A 21,032-nucleotide genomic window follows, 5' to 3' on the forward strand; every position below is an offset into this window, starting at 1 on the left:
CTTAGTATGAGGTCCTACAGGCTCATCCATGTTGTTGGAAATGGCAGGATTTCCTTTGTGGCTGAATTATATTCCCTGTGTATATATGTGTGTGTGATGTTTTCTTTTCCTTTTTCATTTCCTTCTTTCTTTCTTTTTGGCTACACTGTGTGGCCTGTGGGATCTTACTTCCCTGTCCAGGGATTGAACCCACGCCCCTTGCAGTGGAAACATGGACTCCCAACCACTGGATCACCAAGGAAAGCCATTTATCACGTTTTCTTTATTCATTCATCCATTGATGAATGCTTAGGTTGTTTCCATATCTCGGCTACTCTGAGTAATACTGCAGTGAGCATGTTGGAGCAGATATTTCTTCAAGATACTGATTTCATTTCCTTTGGATATATACCCAGAAGTGAGATTGCTGGATCATATGACAGTTCTATTTTTAATCCTTTGAGGAACCTCCATACTGTTTTCCATAAAGGAAACTTCCTAAACTGTATTATATATTTGCATTTAGGGCCTGTCTCCCCTACTAGCATGTAAGATCTCTGAGTATATGTGTGCTCAGTTGTGTCCGACTTTTTACGACCTCAAGGACGGTAGCCCACCTAGCTCCTCTATCCATGGAATTTTCCAGGCAAGAATACTGGAGTGGGTTGCCATTTCCTACTCCAGCGGATCTTCAAAACCCGGGGATCAAACCTCTGTCTCCTGCGTCTCCTGCATTGGCAGGTGGATTCTTTACCATTGTGCCACCTGGGAAGTCCTAAGATCACTGAGGGTAGGAATAAAACAGAGGGTTCAAAATGTATTTGAGACTTTGGAATTCTTTTTGAATAAGCTTATTGAAGTAAAATGTATAGGCCACAAAATTTTCACCCATTTTAAGCATAGGAATCACTGTTTCCTTAGTAAATTTGCCAAGTTGTGCAATTATCATCACAATCCAGTTTTAGAATATTTCCATCACTCCAAGAAGAATCTTCATGCCCGGTTCCAATTAATCCCCATTCCTACCTTCAACCCCATGAAACCACCAAGCTACTTTTTGTCTCCATAGATTTGCCTCTTATGGACATTTCACAAAATGGGCCATGTGCTGTGTTGTGTTTGGTTGGTCAGTCCTGTCTGACTCTTTCAGACACCATGGACTGTAGCCCATCAGGCTCCTCTGTCCATGGGAGTTTTCAAGCAAGAATACTGGAGTGGGTGCTATCTTCTCCTCAAGGGGATCTTTCCGACCCAGGAATTGAACTTGAATCTCTTGCATCTCCTGCATTGCAGGAGAGTTCTTTACCACTGAGCCCCCAGGGAAGCCCATAATGGACCATATAATTTACGATATTTTGTGTCTGACTTCTTTCTCTAAGCATAATTATTTTGGGTGCCATTGTATTATCATGTCAGTATTTTGTTCCTTTTTTATTGTTGAGTTATACTCTATCATATGGGTGAACCACATCATGTTGATCCATTCATCAGCTGATGGACATTTGAGTTGTTTCCACTTTGGAACTATTATGAAAAATGCTGCTGTATGTATACACAGATAAGTCTCTGTGGACACACCTGTTCATTTCTCTTGGGTAGATACCTGGAGTGAAATTTCTAGGCCGCATGGTAAATTTGAAAGTGAAAGTCGTTCAGTCGTGTCCAACTTTTTGTGACCCCATGGACTATACAGTCCATGGAATTCTCCAGGCCAGAATATTGGAGTGGGTAACTTTCCCTTCTCTGGGGGATCTTCCCAACCCAAGGATCGAACCCAGGTCTCAAGCATTGCAGGCGGGTTATTTACCAGCTGAGCCACAAGGGAAGACCATAGTAAGTTTAGGTTTGCCTCTCTAAGAAACTGCCAAACTGTTTTCCAAAATGCCAGGGCCATCTTGGATTTGAGGTTAGGATTATGAACTACAATTTTACAGACAATGAAACCAGCTAAGACTTGTCAGGTGACTTGCTGAAAGTCTACTTGGGTTGTCAAGTGTTAGAGTTGAGGTTCAGATCTGGTTTTTCTTTTTTTTTTCCATTTTAGATAGAGTATGCACTTTTAAAACTAACACCCAAAATGCCACCGACAATGAGTCACACCTACCCAAATTCATTCCCCTTTCATACAAATTTCACTATTCTTGGACAAGACACTTAAGGAAAAGTGGTACATCTGAAAGTGGTACGTCTGATTCAGATGTCTGAATCTGGGGGAGTACATTTGCTTTGTAGACAAATGAAAAAGATGGCCAGAATGTGAGAATAAGAAGATGGCTAATGAAGTGACAGGTCTAAGCAACAGTCCACAGATTATCAAACCAGTAGGGGACAGTCAAAGGAAAATTTACAAAGGCAGGATCAGGCTGATGGCATGTGAACCCTTGATAGTCCTCAGTAACGAAGACAGCCAGACTTTATATCCCCCTGGTGAGAGTTTCCAGCACCACTTAGAAAGAATTGAATCTCTTTCCATTTTTGAATTTGACTGGGGAAAAAGACAAACGTTAAATGACATAATAAGGAGATGCCATCAGCCAATACCAAACTAGGGGAAACTGCAGAGCAAACAGCCTGGTCCTTTTTTTTTTTGGCCCCCACCTCGAAGCACATGCGGTCTTAGATCTCTCATCAGGGATCAAACTCATGCCACTTGCAAGTATGGAATCCCAAGTCCCAACAACTGGGCCACCAGGGAAATCCCAACCTAACTTCTTATGTGAATGAATTACCAAAAAAAAAAAAAAACAAGAAAGAAAGAGGGAAAGGAAATCTTATAAAACAAGGTTAAATAGGTTTAACCTGGTTTAAACCTATTGTTTAACCAGGTTAGACAAACTTGCTAAGCAATATTTCAGAGATTGGTTAACAAAATGCCATGTGAGGATCTCCTTTAGATTCTGACTCAAACACATCAAAGAAAGAAAGAAAAAAAAACTGATATCTGAAACTGATGCAACATTGTAACTCAACTGTACTTCAATTGAAAAACACCTGATGGGGGAATTTTAACAGACTGATACTTCCGATAAACATGTAAGTATGATCACAATATTGTGGTTAAGTTTTTTTTTTAAGTGTTGCTCTTTAAAAAAAAAAAAAAGATAAAAAGGAGAGTACTTACAAATGAAATGGTGTGATATCATCTGAATTTTCTTAAAAATACCCAGTATTAATTTATTCAGACAAGAATGGATGCTAAATGAGTAAATTTGATGAGTAACAGAATTGTTTGCAGTCTCAAAGGACCTCCCCACAAGATACTTAACTTCAAAGGAGGAAATAGTTACTTTAAAATGGAGAAACTTTGCCCCTATCTCCAAGTGATCAGTTAACATTGTTACTGACAGAACTAATTGAGAAAGACCTATCAATTCTTTGGTATTTCTGCCAAAAAAAAAAAAAATCCATAACCTGAATCTAATCATGAGAAAACACCAAACTTCTGCTGAAGGACGTGCTTCCAAATGACTGACATATATTTTTCCAAAATGTCAGGGTTACAAAAGACAAAGCTTCCGAAACTGTCCTGATTGAAGGTAACTAAAAAGACAAGTGAATACAGCAAGCTGGGGTTTTCTTCTGCTGTCAAAGTCGGCAATGGGACAGTTGGTAAAATCTGATTAAGGTTTGTAGATTTGCCGATTTTGACCATTCTACTGGGTTTTGTAAGAGAATGCCTTGTCCTTAGGAAAAGTGAAATATTTAGGTAGATGTATGTATGAATAGATAGATAGACAGGAGCCTGGACTGAAGTGTAAGTGATCCTTCTTAACCAGGTTCAGTTTTCTCTGAAATTCTTGTACATGAGTGAGAAATCAGTTTCTCTTAGTTACTAATGGATTTCCCTGGTGGTTCAGTGGTAAAAAATCTGCTTGTCAATGCAGGAGACGTGGGTTCGATCCCTGGGCTGGGAAAATCCCCTGCAGAAGGAAATAGCAACCCACTCCAGTATCCTTGACTGGAAAATCCCATGTATGGAGAAGACTGGCAGGCTAACGTCCATGAGATCACAAAAGACTGCAGCATGACCTAGCGACTTAATAAGACCGATGTATATTACTCTGCCAGCTGATAAGCAGGTGAGGGACTAGATAGAGGAAGAAGGTGGTCAGAGCAGGCTTCTCTGAGGAGGTGGCATTTGAGCGGAGGCTGGAAGGAGGAGGTGAAGGAAACATGTGGGTGTTTGGGGGAAATTTATTGACTCTGGCCTGGTCTGTGCCTCTTCCTCCTCCCAATCCCAACAACCTCCTTCCAACCTCCAAACAGAGGTTGTCTCTGAACTGCTGGAGGAAGGGGAATTCCGATGGGGGTGGGTGTGTGTGTGCGCGCACATGTGCGGGTCTCAGTCTCTGGCCACCATCCGCTTCACTCCTCTCTTCCACTGGCTGTCCTAGCTTTGTGTAGGTGTTGCTGGGCAGAGCTTTGGTTTGAGGGCCTGGGTTCCCCATCAAAGCTCCAGATCTATTTTCAAAGGAGCCGCTGGGCCCTGTGCCTGTGGACAAAGAAGGGAGTGCCATCCCGGAGCCCAGTTACGGAGCCACTTTTCAGCTGCATCCCAGCTGGGCATCTCCTGGATCGGGGATAGGGGGTGGTGGTGGTGGGGTGCTGGTGGGGCCTGGATGCTCACACTCCCCACTCCTTCCATGGCAAAGAGGGGATTGAGGATCCTTTCTCTGGCCCACTGGTGGAACTGGTAGGATTTGGAGTCAGCCCGTCTGAGTTCAAATCCAGACAGGAACATTTATGATTACTAAAAAAAAAAAAAAATCCAGCCAGGCACTTTCCCAACCAGCTGTGTGACCCTAAGCTGCTCATTTAAATTCTCTGAATCCTCATCTCCATAAAAGGAGTTTATCAGTAACTCCTGTCTCCTGAGGATTCTGTCTTCCTGCCTGGAAAGTGCTTGCTGGGGAGTTCCTTGGTGGTCCAGTGGCTAAGACTCCATGTTCCCAATGCAGGGGGCCCAGGGTTCTATCCCTGGTCGGGGAACTAGATCCCACATGCTACAGCTAAGAGTTCACATGCTGCAACTAAAAATCTTGCATGCCACAACAAAGATAGATCTTGCATGCCACAATTAATACCTGGCACAGCCAGATAAATAATTAAGGGGGGAAAAAAAGAAAGTGCGTGATGAGGTTGGCCATTCACTTAGGGAACACTGGGCTTTAGAGGGGTATTTGAGTCTGTGTCTCCCAAGACCATCTCTCCAGCTCCCTGGCAGGAATGTGCACTTGGGATGAAGAAGGGGTGCCCCACCACCTGCCAGACTTTCTCTTTGAAGGATGGCACAGAGGTCCTGGGACTAATTAATCACTGGGAAGGGCCAGACAACTGCCCAGGGGTGGGGAGGACGTCAGTATTTACCCGGTTTTCTCAGAAGCCACTGAGATCCTGGCTCTGACAGGGGGAGGGGGAGGGGAACAAATGAACCGCAAGGCTGGAAAAGGATGAGTGATCTGGATAGCAGCCACCCTCCCTGCTCCCACCCACCCCCAGGGTGCTAATGGGGCAACCGCTGCCTTAAGCCTCAAAAGACAACCACCACCAGAAACAGACACTGAACCGTTTATTGGCCTGGGCCTGAGTCTCTGGCAGGAGGGGCATCCGGGGAGCTGTGTAAGGGGAGACAAGCCCCCAACTGGCTCCTTGCCCCCCCAAAGATCCCCTCCCCCAGCCTTTGCAGTCACAAGAAATCACTTTCAGGTGTGAGGGTTCCTTCCCTCCACCCCCAGGTGAGCTGCACCCCAGTTCTCCAGTGGGGAGATAAGCCAGCAATGACACAGGGGTCGGTGCAGGGACCAGACCCCTCTTTGGCAGCTTCATTACAGACGAGAGGAGACAAAATAGCATGCATCCTGGGAGACATGGCAAGGGGAAGGGACCACAGATATTACACACACACACACACACACACACACACGCACAGACACTGACAGACGCACATAAATACATGTTTGTACCGCAATATCCCTTCCCTCCATCCACAGAATTTAGCAAAGTCCTTCTGGAGTGGGTTAAAAGAGGGTATCCCACCATTGTCCTTGGTACCCCCACCCCCTGTGCTCCATCTGATGTAGCTGGAAAGCAGGCACAGGAGGCTCAAGGCTGTCCTGCCTTAGATTGGGTATCTTGGCTGGGTCTGGAAGTGAGTGGAGCTTGAGGAAGGGTGGTTATTTTATGGGGGGCCAGAGGTCTGGTGTCAACAGCTCCCCTAGAACTTTCTCCTATTCCACCCTGCCCCACTGGGAGAGCCCTCCTCAGGTCCCCAGACCAGTTTTCTCAGCCCTGGGTGACTCTTCTGAGCCCCCAGTAGTGCAATCTGGCCGATGAGGTCTGAGAATGGGGGTTAGTCCCCCCCACCCCCCACGTGGTTTCCTGGCATCTCACTTGTAGAATGAGAAGAAAAGACAAGGAAGAAGTTGCCAGAGTGGCAGCTGGTGACATTTGGGGAAGCTGTGGATTTGAGGCCACCCAGAAAAGTCAGAGAGGAGGTCTCCAGCCCCTAGGGACACAGTGGTTCCAGGGGAGTAGGCTCCGAGGTGGCCAGAAGAAGGTGGCAAGGGGGGATGGTAAATTCAGAGAGGGGAGTCAGAAGCAGGGCGGCAGGTCAGCGTTGTGAAATGCTGACATCCTTCAGACGGGGTTGGAAATGGCTCTTTTGCTGTGTTCCACTAGAGCACCTGCCTGCTGTCACTCAGGCCCTTTCCAGGTTCCCCCACTCCACCCCTGTCCCCAGTCCTCCCCACAATCCAGTTCCAACGAGGTCACCATGCTGAGCCCCAGGACCCTGCTGCCACTGTGCCATCTGACTGGTCAAAGCCTCAGTCGACCATCCCAAGCATGAAAAATCTTCAGCATCACCCGGGTCTGTGAAATGGGGGCATCTTACTTGGCAACCCCTGCCCCCCTCGGCCCCATTTCTGTCCCGGGTCACTGGAGCTTCTCCACGGAACTCTCTGCCAAGGTGGCCTGGCTGTCAGCCCACTTGCCCCTCACACAATTGTGTTGCCCTCCAGAAATGTGGGTGACGTGGGCACGTTCATGCCCTTCTCCAGGGAACTGGAGCTGCGAAGGGGTAGGAGGTGGTGGCCCGGGGTTCTGTCCCGCCGCCCTTGCATCCCTGCTGCCTGCCGCCAGCACTGCAGCGGTCGTAACACCTCCCGCCGCAGGTCCCGTCTGCGCCACGTGTAGATGACTGGGTTGAGCAGCGAGTTGAGGGTGGCGAAGGCAAAAAAGTAGTGGGCCTGGTAGAGCATAGGGCAGGTGCGGACCGGACAGGCATAGTCCAAGAGGAGGATGCTAAAGGCGGGCAACCAGCAGAAGATAAAGACACCCAGCACGATGGTGACCGTCTTGAGCAGGGCGAGCGTCTGTGGGGCAGCCACATCGGCCTGGCTGGAGCGGACCACACAGTAGATGCGGATGTACAGAGCTACGATGGCTGACAGGATGACCGAGAAGATGGTCACCACGCAGAGCACGTAGGGCTTGGCGTAGAGCGGCAGAACGGTGGAGCAGGCCTCCAGGTGGCCCAGGCAGTTCCAGCCGAGGATGGGCAGGCCGCCAAGGACCAGCGAGATGAGCCACGAGGCTGCGATGAGCAGCAGCATGCGGCAGCTCTTGTCACTGCCGTAGAGCTTGACCTTGGCAATGGCCACGTGCCGCTCAATGGCGATGGCCAGGAGGCTGAAGACGGAGGCGGAGAGCGTGATGAAGGCAGAGCCCTCGCGGGCGAACCACTGCACAGGTGTCAGCCCCAGTGTGACTGAACCCGAGAGCAAGGTATTGGCTATGAAGGCCACGCCCGCCAACAGGTCTGATGCTGCTAGGTTGCCCAGGAACAGATACATGGCCGAGTGGAACTTGCTGTTGCGGGCAACTGCGATGAGCACCAGCAGGTTCTCTACTACGATGGCACAACACAGGAGGATGATGAGGGCCGAGGCCACCTGACGGGAGGGCGTATCCTTTGTGTCGGGACTCTCCTTGGTGTAATTATAGTGTTCCCTGACCTTGCTGGAGCTTAGGTACTCTGAGTACACGCCGCCCATGGTGGGGCTCAGTAGCCAGCCGGGGCCATGGGGCTGTTGATGCTGCAGAGAGAAAACACAGACAGACAGGTCAGTGCTGTGGCTGCAGCTTGGACTGACTCTGGACTAGGCTGTGGTTCACGTTCCAGCTCTGTCACATGAAGTCAGAATTATCGTCATCTTTGCTTTACAAATGGGGGGCTTCCCAGGTGGCACTAGTGGTAAAGAATCTGCCTGACAATGCAGGAGAGGCAAGAGACGCAGGTTCGATCCCTGAGTTGGGAAGATCCCCTGGAGGAGGGCATAGCAACCCATTCCAGTATTTTTGTATAGAGAATCCCATGGACAGAGGAGCCTGGCAGGCTTTAGTCCACTGGGTCACAAAGAGTCAGACACGACTGAGTGACTGAGCAAATGAGCACTGCTTTACAAATGGGAAACCCAGAGAGATCAATTCACTTTCCCAAAGCCTTGAAACTAGTCAGTGGCAGAGCCTCAGAGACCCACTCCAAAGCGTCTAAAACCTCTAGACTACAGTGTCTTGCAAAGGAACAGAAGCTCCCCTAAAGGGCATAAGAGACGTGAAGTAGACTTCTAGAAGCCTTACCCACCCACCCAGAGAGGGAGTCTTAGCCAGAACGTGGAGGCTTGTCTCCTTTCTTGAATACACTGGAGCCTCGGGCCCCGTGCCACCTGCCAACCTGGGTCAGCGAGATGCTGGTCGCTGATAGCACCATCCCCTGCTCATTACCACCCACTGCTCTGGACTTCAGGCTGGGTCTAAGCCTAGAGGCCCTAGGTGTTCCCAAGATAAGGTTTTGGGGAGACACCAGGGCGGCCCCGAGGTTTGAGCATTACAGAGGTCACATCATCTTCAAGGACATAGACCTTGCAGGCAATCCAGGGTTCAGCCCCACTCCCATATCTGACATGGTGTGGGATGCTGGGCCAAGTCACTCGATGCTTGGTCTCTAGGTCTCAGTGGCCTCATCTGTGCAATGGGGAGAAGAAAGCCCATTTTAGAGGGGTGATGGGAAAATCCTGTTGAATGATACATGCAGCACATTTAGCACATAGCAGGCACGTAATAAATATTAGCTAATATTATTAGCTCCCCTCTTCCTGCCATACCATAGGTAGGGACTAGGTGCCTTCCTCCCAGTCTTTTGGGAGGGGATGTTGAGTGAGCCAGCTGGGCAAGAGTCCACAACAGCCTGTTCTCATCAGCACCATCTAGCCCTGCCCTGGGACACAGGGTCTTAGCTGGGTGGGCAGGGCCCTGTGGCACCCCCCTCCCCAGCCAGGATGAAATCCAGATGTGAGGGCCTTGGAACACACAGGGTGGAGTCTTTGCTCTCCAGTCACATCCGGTGTGGGGAAGGCTGGGAGGGGATGATGGGATAGGGGAGCCACAGAAGACCCTTCTGGGAGGTCCTGGCTGGGAGGATGGGGCAGCTGGGCCGAAGTCATGTGAGTGGTGAGGGGGCGTGCAGCCCCGCGGGGAAGAGGAGGGGATGGTATTCCCTTCCATGAAAGCCTGAGTCACCCCTCTCCCAAGGAAAACTGAGCCGTTGGGGGAGGGGGCTGGAAGGAGAGCGTAGGCAGAGAGGGTTAGAGGCCAATACCATGGCCTTCCCCCCCTTGGGAATTGGGGCGGGGGCCAGGAGGTGGTCTCAGAGGAACTGGTGTAGGGTCTGCCTTTCACGGGGGCCAGGAAGAAGCTCCAGACCAGCAGTTAGTTAATGGAGGGGGGCGGGTACGGGAACAGCCCTCCCCAAGTCCCTGGAAACATGCCTTGCAAGGACCTCGTGCATGCCAGGAGCACCGGTTCCAGAAAAGGCTGGTTAGGCTGGTTCTCAGTGAGCTTGGGAATGATGAGGGGCTTCTGGGGTCGCCCAGCCATCTCAGTCTCGGACACCCCCTCGGAGGGGCGCCCTGGCCCCCGGCCTGATAGAGGCAGCTGCTCCCCCTGGGCAAAAGGACATCCGTCCTAGTTTGGGAACAGAGAAAGGCTTGTGCGCATCCCCAGGGACTGTCGCTCCGCCCAGATAGCCACACAGAGGCCCCTTGTTTCCCTGCCGGACGGGGCCCAGGCGCCCCGATGCCCTCTGCCCATTGCAGCGGGCTTGGCCCAGGTCTTGGGCCTTACCAGACCGACCGACAGGCCAGAAACAGCCCCGCGCTCTGATTGGCTTATTTTCAATCCCAGAGTATTGAGCAACTCAGGCCTATTGGCCTGAGCTTTGCATCCTCGACATTTGATTGGCCCAGTTGGGGGCGCTCTATGGTTTGCACTACTGAGCGGGCTCTTTCCAGGCGGTTGGAGCTCATTTCTTTTCGAGGACATTGTTAAGACTGTGGATGTCCCCGGGGAGAGTCTGAACCACAGCCTGACCGCTGGGTCACCCCGACCAGTCACCCTCGAGCTGCCCTGGCCTACTGGCCCCCTCCTGGGGATCATAATTGAGAACTGAGGGCCTGTGGCAGGTCTGGGAAGCACCCTTGCTGGTGGGCTAGAAGCCCAGGGTGTGCCCCCTGCACCGCCCCTCAAACCTCTCTCCTGTCTGGCGGCCCAGAGAAAGATTTATGGCCGATTCCTAGATAAATAAGAAGTGGTTTCAGTCCTCATACCCCAGGGACTGACCAAAATGTCGTCTTCTTCCTTGGGAGACTACCATCATTTCTTATAGCCTCAGAAGGAAGGGTGGTTAGTTAGAGAAGACGAATGCCTCTTTCTTCTCCACTAGGACGATTCCCAGAAAGAGGAACCAGGGTCTGGAGGCTGGAGCTGGCACAGTCACCCTGAGGCAAATACAGGCCTGGCCTGCTTCCCCTCCCTGCATCAGGCTCCCAGGCGTGGCTAACGCAGGGCCTGACTCCTCTTCACCTTCACCAAGGCAGTCACCTCCCAGATGCTCAGTAAGAGGTCACTAGGCTCAGCACTGGGGAATGGCCAGGCCTGAAGCAAGAGGGACAAGCGATGGGGTTTGGAGGGAAGGAAAGCGAGACGCACCAAGACTGTTCAGGGGGAGATTAAAGAGAGAGGAAGGCAGGAGGAAGTCTCAGTGGCTTCCAGGAGCCCCTCCCGCAAGTTCTATGGAGGCATGCCCTGTGGTTACTGTTCCTCTGGGCATTCACAGGTCCCATACCCCTTGCCCTAGGATATCCCCCTGGGCTCCGTTTCCCTTCAGTTTCCATTTCCCAGGTGGCTCGGTGGTAAAGAATCTGCCTGCATTTCAATCCCTAGGTCGGGAAGATCCCCTGGAGGGGGAAAAGGCAATCCACTCTGGTATTCTTGCCTAGGAAATCCCAAGGACAGAGGAAATCCCTGGCAGGCTACAGTCCAGGGGTCACAAAGAGTCAGACACGACCAAGCTCACATGCACGCATCCAAACCCCCCTATACTGCCATTCTCCATGCAGCAGCCAGGGGGAGCTTTTAAATTTATAGCTTCAATATGTCACTCCTCACCTCCAAACTCTTCCATGGTTCCCCAGTATCCAAAGTGACCCCTGCCCACCTCCCCTCCTCCCACTCTCCCCCAGAGCCATTCCACTGAACCACACTGGCCTCTCACGTTTCAGCCCCATGCCGACCTCAGAGCTTTTGCCTCTGCTGTTTGTTCACCTGGCATGGCCTTCCTATCTTTCAGGTTTCTGTTTAGTGGCCTCTAACCACTAGGCTATCCTAGCCACCTTCCCTAGGCCCTTTCTATCACAGCATCTTTTATTATATTCACAGCACTTGCCAATTTCAAAAATTATCATTGTATTTCTTGTTTTTTGTCAGCTTCCATGGTTGAATGTGTGTCAGAGGCCAGCAACTAAATCCTTCAGTCCCTGGAAGAATGCCTGGCATACTTAGAAAGCACTCAGAAAATGTGTGGGATGGATGGATGAATGGATAGATGGATGAATAGATGAATGAATGAACAAGTGAACGAGGGCCCCCGAGGGTGGAGGCTCCTAAACTCAGCCCAGGCTCAGACAACAGTAAAGGAGGCTGGAGACACCTCTGGTCCGCTGGCAGGCCACCCCCACCAGGCGAAGCCCAGCGTCTCCTTGGAGACACGCACAACCCGCCCCCGCCCTTGGGCCGCAGTCTCGGCCTCCTTATCTGGCGGTGGAATGCACGGTATCCACACTGGCTGCTTCTGGGGCCGCGCCTCCTTTCTTCCGCGACAGCCGCACGCAGGGGACCCCCAAGTCTCCAAGTGGGAATGGGCGACGCCTGTGCGTCCAGCCCGGGGCCCCGCCTCGATCTTCCTAGAGGACTGGGGAGAGGCGGGGTGAGGGGTCCAGCGACAGCTGCACCGCGAGTGCCGCGCCCGTGTCGCGCCACGCGGGGCACCGTGGGCTCAGCGCGTGGCGCCTGGAGTGTCTGACTAGGGAAGAGTCTGGTAAGGGGATGGAAATCCCCGATGAGTCAACTCGTGCCAGAAGGAGTGGGCTAGGTTCCCACGCTTGTCTGGGCCCAGAACCGCGCGGGGTCGGCGGCACGCGTGCACGCGCCCGCGCCCCATCCCCAGGCCCCAGGCCCCAGGGGAAAGAAGAGGCGCCGAAGCCACGCAGCCTCAGGTTCACTTTCCTTCCAGAACAAAGCCACGACCCCACGGGAGGCGGGGCGGAGGACTGGAAGAGATGAACTACTCAGGGAAACTGAGGCAGAGGATCAGAAGTGCAGGAGGTGGGCATCTGCCTTCCTCCGGAGCCCCGCCCCTTGGCTTGGCTGTACTGCGGCGCGCAGCACCTTTCGCCAGCGTCCAGCCAGAGTCAGCGAAGAGGGGCGTCCTCCCCTCCCCCATACACAGTCCCCAAACCCCCTGGTCCGGGGTGCACGCCATCCTGCCTCCCAGTCTCCGACCGAAAGCGCTTGGATTCCGCCTTCTCCTCCCGGCCAACTTCCTGCCGCTGGAGAAGGCGGGGAACTCAGTCTGGGGGTTCGCGGCCAAGGCAATGGGGCCTCCTAGGATCGTGGAGAGGGCGCACGATGACCACTCCCTGGGTGCAACCGGAGGACCAGCAGTGCGTGCGCGCCCAGGGAGCCCCCGACCCCTAGCGGGCTTTCCTAGCTCCGATCCGAGACCTCCGGGGACCCGGGCCCGCCCTTTCTGCCTCCCCCTCGCCACGCACGCTCACCTGGCTAGGCCGATCCGGCTCCTTGCCCGGGCCGGAGGGGCTCTGGCGCCTGCGTCCCCCGGGACGGCCGCGGCAGGGGCTGGGACTGCCCGCCGGGCTCCACTGCGTCCCGGGGCTGGGGACTGGGGACTCAGGGACAGGGAGGGAAGAGCCGCCTTGGCCCCCCCACTCGCCGCGCCCTGTCTCCGCCTCCTCCTTTCCGGCCGGCGGCAGCAGCAATGAATTCCAGATGTGATCAGCTCAGCGGGGCGCGCGCGAGGGCGGGCGTGGGGGAGGCGCGCAGGGTCCCTTTGTCCGCACCCCCACCTCAAGCCCTGCCCCCTCCCAGCCCCCACCCGTGAGAACCGGCCAACGCATGACGTCACGCAGACCCGTACTGTCCAGTCGCTCCTGCCCAGGTGGCCTCAACCTGAAATAACTGTCTTGGATTGCAGATATACTCTTGGCCCCTGCCTGGGATACTGGAATTGCAGGAGGGCAAGGAATTGCCTTACTTATTCAGCAAGGAGCCAGGAAGCACCTACTAAGGTCAACACAACAAAGAGGCATTAAGCGCCCACTGTGTGTTCATCCAACAAAAAAGCAAGTTCCTATTATGTGCTAGGTGGTGGCGGTGGTTTAGGTGCTAGGTGGTGTCTGACTCTTGCAACCCCTTGGACTGTAGCCCTGGACTCCTCCTTGGGATTTTGATTTCCCAAACAAGAATACTGGAGTGGGTAGCTATTTCCTTATCCAGGGGATCTTCCTGACCCAGGACCCACTGATGGGTGGATGCTTTACCACTGAGCCAGGGAAGCCCACTATGTGCTAGGCCCTGCCACAAAGAATGGATTGGTTTTTGCCTTAATAAGGCCCCAGAATTGAGGCCCTGGCCCCTCTGCCCTAGAAGACTGGGGGAGCACTCAGCAGCCTCCACTGCCTCTGTCCAATTGAGTATTTTCCTTGTGGTCGACCAGCAGGCCCAAGCTAATTCTTGCTTTTTAAGTTGGGTCCCAGTCTTTTTGGCTGAGCTATGAGGGATCTTAATTCCCCAACCAGGGATCAAACCCCATGCCCCCTGCAGTGGCAGCACAGAGTTTTAACCACTGGACTGCCAGGGAAGTCCTAGCCAGTTCTTTAGTTTCCCATTTTTTCCCATTGAGCTTTTCCTGGGCATCTCTGTGTGCCTGGCCGCAGAGATGAAGCCCACCTGCATTTACTGATGTGTGCGTGTGAAATCAGGGACTAGACGATATGTCCCTCACTCCTTTGGAAATGGCAACCCATTCCCATATTCTTGCCTGGAAAAACTCCATGGACAAGGGAGCCTGGCAGGTTATAGTCCATGGGGTCACAAAGAGTCAAACATGACTGAGTGTCCAAGATCCCACGCACAGGCATAGCAGTGAACAGAAAAGGGAAAAAAGTCCTTCCCTTCATGGAACCTATGTACAGAAAGGCACTCTTTGTGGAAATGAATACATCATCTGCTTATATGTTTACTTACCACAATACAGTAAGCACCCACATGTGCCAGACACCATTCTAAAAGGCTGGAGATATATCAGGAAACAAAACAGATAAAACTCCCTGTCCCAAGTTGATGTTCTATTATACTTGCTCAGGGCTTCTCCACTGGCTCAGTGGTAAAGAATTTTCATGCAACGCAGCAGCTGCAGGAGACTTGGGTTCAATCCCTGGGTCAGGAAGTTTCCTCTGGAGGAGGAAATGGCAACCCACTCCAGTATTCTTGCCTAGAGAATCCCATGGACAGAGGAGCCTGGCGGGCTACAGTCCATAGTGTCACAAAGAGTTGAACACGACTGAAGCGACTTAGCATGCACACATACTTGCTCAGAATATCTAAAGTATTACAGAAAGAAGAAACTGATAAATTTCCTGGGAGAGGAACTGAAAGATAGGGGACAGGGCATGGGAGGGACATAACTTTTGCTCTGTGAGTGCTTTTGTATCTTTTGACTTTTGTAACATGTACATACTTGGCCTATTCCAACAATAAGTTACGTTGAGGGAATTCACAAGCGGTCCAGTGGTTAGGACTTGGGGCTTTCACTGCCGTGGCCCAGGTTCAGTCTCTGGTCAGGAAACTAACAAGCCATGTGGTCAAAAAAATTAATTGATCAATTAAGCTGAAAGTTAGACTGCTTGTACGCAGACGTGTGCTTAGTCACTTAGTGTCCGACTCTTTGTGGATTACTGAATACTGGAGTGGGTTGCCATGCCCTCCTCCAGGGGATCTTCCCAACCCAGGGAGGGAACCCAGGTCTCCCACATTGCAGGCGGATTCTTTCCTGTCTGAACCATCAGGGAAGCCCTGATACCCAGACAGTGTAAGAAAAAACAGGGAGAGGGTAGGTACACTCTTCTGTGTGTATTTGGTTGTGAGGTACAGCGTGTGGGATCTTAGTTCCTCAACCAGGGATAGAACGCAGGCTTTTGGTAGTGAAAGTGAGGAATCTTAACCACTGGACCACCAGGGAATTCCTCGTATGTCTAATATACTTCAGTAAAGAGTGTTGTAAAGCAAAATGACACAAAAGGGTATCTGCACTTCCACATCTGTTGCAGTATTATTTGCAGTAGCCAAGATATGGAAACAACTTGTGTCTGTCAACAGATGAATGGATAAAGATGTAAGATTCATTTATACATACGGTGTCCCCCGGGATAAAGAATCCACCTGCCAATGCAGGAAATGAGGGTTCAATTCCTGGGTTGGGAAGATTCCCTGGAGTAGAAAATGGCAACCCACTCCAGTATTCTTGCCTGGAGAATCCCCATGGACAGAGGAGCCTGGCAGGCTACAGCCCATGGGGTCACAAATAGTCGAACACGACTGAGTAACTGAGAATGCACACACATATAAATATACATATATATACATACACATATACATAATGGAATATTGTTCACCGATTAGAAAAGAAATTCTGTCATTTTCAACGACATGGATGAAATTTGAGGGCTTTATGCTAAGCGAAATGAGCCAGACAAAAACAAGTACCACATGCGTGCTAAGTCACTTCAGTTGTGTTCAACTCTTTGCAACTCCATGGACTGTAGCCTTCCGTTTTCCTCTGTCCATTTGGATTCTCCAGGAAAGAATACTGGAGTGGGTTGCCATGCCCTCCTCCAGGGGATCTTCCCAACCTAGGGTCTCCTGCAGCTGCTGTATTGCAGGTGAATTCTTTACCACTGAGCCACAGGGGAGGCCCCTAAATACTGCATGCTATCCCTTATACTGGAATCTTTAAAAAAAACTTGTAGAAACAGAGAGTAGGAAAGGTGATTGCCAGATGCTGGGGGGTGGGGGAAATGGGGAGAGATTAGCAAAAGGGTGCAAACTTTCAGTTATAAGATAAATAAGGCTGCGAATATAATATACAGCACAGTGACTACAGTTGATAATACTGTATCAAAGAATTGAAATTTGCTGAGAGTAGAACTGAACTGCTGTTACACACACACACAAGATAAAAACGTGAGGTGAAAGATGTGTTCATTAACTGGATGAGGCGGAATCCTTTCAGTATATACATATGTCAAATCACCTGGATGTACACTTTAACTTACCATTTTACACGTCAATCATGCTTCATAAAAGATGAAATTTAAAAAAAAACTATGGATGCTTGAATCCCAAAAAACGCAACCAATAAAAAAGAGAGAAAGAGAAGTTTAGTGCACGCTTCTGTATGCATACCATACTCCATAAATCAGGTTGAAAAGCAAAACTTTGAAAAAGGAAATTAAAGTTGATCCATTTGGACACAACTGAGTGACTGATCTGATCTGACCTGATTTATGCCTATTAAAAAGGAAAATCGGAGTCGTCCTGATATGAAACTGTTTTCAACGTAAGATGAAAAAAGCACAATGTAGATGAGTTTGCATTGCTCGCTTGCCTGCGTTTCTGGATATATTTATTTATAAGGACTGTATAAATACACACACATTTGCCTGTGGAGAAACAGGCCATATTGGGGAGAAGGCACAAGACCCCGTCACAGTGGTTACCTCCAGGGAGAGAGACAGGGGGACAGGTGAAAATACATACACATTTGCCTGTGGACCACCAGGCCATATCAGGGGGGTTGGGGGGAGGCACAAGACACCGTCACAGTGGTTACCCTCAGGGAGGGACACAGAGCGGGCAGGGGGACAGGTGAGAGGGGACCAGACTTTTCATGGGGTACCCTGCGGGGAGGGAATGTTTGAAATTTTTAGCTCATATTACAAACTCAAAAAATTTACAAAGACATGAAAAATCACATTGAAGTAACAAATCACCAGGCTTTTTAGCTGTAAAATTGTTTCTATAATAATAATAACAAATAGTATCAATAACATAAATCAACAATAACATCATCAATAAACATACCTGTGCTATTTATTCAACATGTCACTGTGAAATGAATTTATATTAAGAATACACATATTTAAGTTATCAATAAGGAAATAAATATTAAGAGTCAATATATTAGTGTTACGTGTCTGTGGCATATATATTCATGTAATGCAACAGAGAATGCTCTGAGCTAGCTATAGTGATACCTTGTTGGTTTCTGCCATCCAAAACTGAAAGTCCAATGGAAGAGACAGAAGAAACCAAACAGTTCTAACACACGAGGTAGCAAGGCTTTGGTGAGAAGATTTTAAAAAGCCAGAGAGTGGCTTTGCTCCTTTTCCTGACTCAGATTCAGTGTCCACTAAGCTTCGGGGCTAGATGGTGGGGTCCACTCGGAACCTCAGCAAAACCTCTCCGAATCCTCTGCCCAGATGAAGTGCAGCCATGCAAAGTCTAGAAACCAGGTGTTCAACCCATAGAGGACAAAGCACACACACACACACACAAAAAAAAAAAAACCAAAGACAAACCAGGTCCTTTCCTTGCAAGGGAGCTATCAGAGCGGAAATCTTAGCCCTCTGTGAGGACCTGAGACTGGGGAGGAAGTGCCCCCCTCCCCAGCTCGCCTAGGCTGCCTCAGCAGTTTGCCATCCTCTCAAGGGACCCGCGGGAGGGGGGAGTGTGTGGGTAATATCAAGGCTGCAGATACATCCGGCCGTCTGTTAGGGGTACCGTGGCGCCTAGACAAAGGTGATGTCCCCAGGGACACACAGATACACCCGCAAGCAACTTCCGCCTCCCCCTCCACCTCCCATTACTGGGGCCATATGAGATCTACACCGGGTCAGCTGAGGGGACAGGCTAGAGAACTGGGAACCACTTGCGTAGACACCCAGATCGTCTGGGCGGCGGTGGGGGGGCGGGTTATCTAGAGGAAAGCTGGAACCTCCCTGTGGCGGGGACTCAGGGAGGGGGAATCTCTAAGTGAGAGAACAGTGGAAGAGGAAGGAAATGGGGCCCTTTTCTTACCGAGCTCACAAGCAAGGGAAAAAGAAGAAAAGGAAGAGGCTTGGAGCAGCCTTCTGTAATTACAGGGCCACCGACACTAATGGCTAATGCTCACAGACACAGACAGACTGTGCTGGGTGCGGCTGCATGAGTCCTCCACGCCTAGGAGGTGGGTATTATTGTTATCATCATAATTCCACTTTTTATAGGGACTTTCTTTTTCTTTCATTTTTTGGCTGCAGCAAGTGCCATATGGGATCTTAGTTCCCAGAGCAGGGATCCAACTTGCACCCCTTGCATTGGAAGCACTTAATCATTGGACCACCAGGGAAGTCCCTAGACTTTAGTTTTTTAGAATAGTCTTAGGTTCACAGGAAAATTGAGCAGAAAGTACAGAGAATGGCCCATCTACCCCCTTTTACATGCATAGCTTCCCCCACTGTCAACAGCTCCCCCCAACAGAGTAGTACATTTGTTACCACTGATGAACCTACAAACATACATCATTATCACCCCCCAAGTCCGTGGTGTACATGAGGGTTCACTCAGTGTTGTACATTCTATGGGTTTGGTCAAATGTATAATGATACATCGGAGAAGGCAATGGCACCCCACTCCAGTACTCTTGCCTGGAAAATCCCATGGGTGGAGGAGCCTGGTAGGCTGCAGTCCATGGGGTCGCTAAGAGTCGGACACGACTGAGCGACTTCACTTTCACTTTTTACTTTCATGCATTGGAGAAGGAAATGGCAACCCACTCCAGTCTTCTTGCCTGGAGAATCCCAGGGATGGGGGAGCCTGATGGGCTGCCGTCTATGGGGTCGCACAGAGTCGGACACAACTGAAGCGACTTAGCAGCAGCAGCAGCAGCAGCATAATGATACACGGGCTTCCCTGGTGGCTCAGTGGTAAAGAATCCACCTGCCAATGCAGGAGATGCAGGTTCGATCTCTGGGTCGAAAAGATTCCCTGGAGAAGGGGATCTTCAAGGGACATTCTTGAAGATGTCCAGTATTCTTGCCTGGAAAATTCCACCAACAGAGGAGGCCTGTGGGCTACAGTCCATGGAGTTGCAAAAGAGTCAGATACGACTTAGTGACTAAACAAAATGGGGAAAAAATGGAAGAAAAAATAATGATACCTATCCACCCTTATAGTATCATACAGATAGTTTCACTGCCCTAAAAACCCTCTGTGCTCTGGCCATTCATTCCCCTCTCCTCATCCTTAATCACTGACAACCATTGGTTTTTTTCACTGTCCCCATAGTTTTGCACTTTCCACATCACCCCATTTTAAAGATAAGGAAATTGAGGCACACGATTGTGGTGGGATTTGAACCAGAGCCCTCTCTGCTCTTCTTTTTATCCCAAGTCCCTGTCCCACTCCTGATGCAGTGAACATCACCCCCACCCCCACCCCTACCCTATCCCTGCCCTGGTGCCTTGGAATAGGAGGGCTGTGGTTATTGCTCAGAACCACATCAGCAACTGGTGAGGTGTAGAATGTTCTTCTCCACAGTCCAGAGGTGAAGGAATCCCTCTGACCTCTGATCCCACCCTACTCCAATTAAAAAAAATTTTTTTTAATCTATTTATTTGGGCTGTACCAGGTCTTAGTTGCAGCACACGGGGTCTTAAGTGGTCACCTGCAGGATTTTTCAGTGGCAGCATGTGGGGGTCTAGTTCCCTGATCAGGGATGGAACCCAGGTCCTCTGCATCAGGAGCCTGGAGTCCTAGCCATTGGACCACCAGGGAAGTCTCCACCCCCGATTTTGTGAACTCCCCTATGAGGATGAGGCCTAGAATGTCCCTTGATCCACTCTGGGCCTCCACTGTCCCCCCACCCCCATCCTCCAGCTCTCAGGTTTTGGCAGGAGGAGCAGTGTCTGAGACAGGTCCCAACTTTCTCATCATCACCCCAGCACAAGCGGGGGAGGGGCCCAGCTGCAGAGAGGCTTTCCAGATGCTGATCTTGGCAGGCTGTGGAGCTGCAGTGGCCTCGTTTCATCCACCCATGGGCTTGAGGCCCACTTTCAGCTTCAGGGATGGGGTAGGGAGGCCGCTGGGGGAGGCCACCCCTGCCACGTCGGCACCAGATGGAGCTGCAGCCCAGGCTCAGCTCTCTCTTCTAGATGAGGGAGACGTGCTGTGAGGGGAGGGGAACCCCCGTAGCCCACTTCAGCCCTGCTCCAGCAAAGTAATAACAGCTGACACATACATCATGCGCCAGTTTACTGTCCCAAGTCCTGTGTAAATATCAACCCATCAGAAACTCACAGCAGCTCCTTTAACGAATGAATAGACATGCTGCAGTTTGTCTTCACATGGAAGACCACTCAGGAATGTAATATCTGAAACTTCAAGTTCTCAGAGGAACTAGTGGTGGGACTTCCCTGGAGGTCTGGTGGCTAAGACTCCAGGCTCCCAATGTGGGAGACCTGGATTTGATCCCTGATCAGGGAACTAGATCCCACGTGCTGCAGCTAACAGCTTGTCTGCAGCAACTAAAGACCTCGCATGTG

General features: G+C 50.7%; 1 protein-coding gene across 1 annotated transcript; it reads right to left on the reverse strand.

The window, feature by feature from the left end:
• Positions 1–2,234: 2,234 nt before the first annotated feature.
• Positions 2,235–13,236, reverse strand: S1PR2 (sphingosine-1-phosphate receptor 2). The gene is made up of 2 exons (XM_061422094.1): positions 13,152–13,236; positions 2,235–8,075 (listed from the first exon to the last, which is right to left on the reverse strand). Exon 2 carries the CDS (start codon positions 8,031–8,033, stop codon positions 6,975–6,977), a length of 1,059 nt encoding a protein of 352 aa, XP_061278078.1. The 5' UTR covers positions 8,034–8,075; positions 13,152–13,236; the 3' UTR covers positions 2,235–6,974.
• Positions 13,237–21,032: the final 7,796 nt, after the last annotated feature.

Source organism: Bos javanicus, chromosome 7 (assembly GCF_032452875.1).
Source record: "Bos javanicus breed banteng chromosome 7, ARS-OSU_banteng_1.0, whole genome shotgun sequence".
Classification (NCBI taxonomy): domain Eukaryota; kingdom Metazoa; phylum Chordata; class Mammalia; order Artiodactyla; family Bovidae; genus Bos; species Bos javanicus.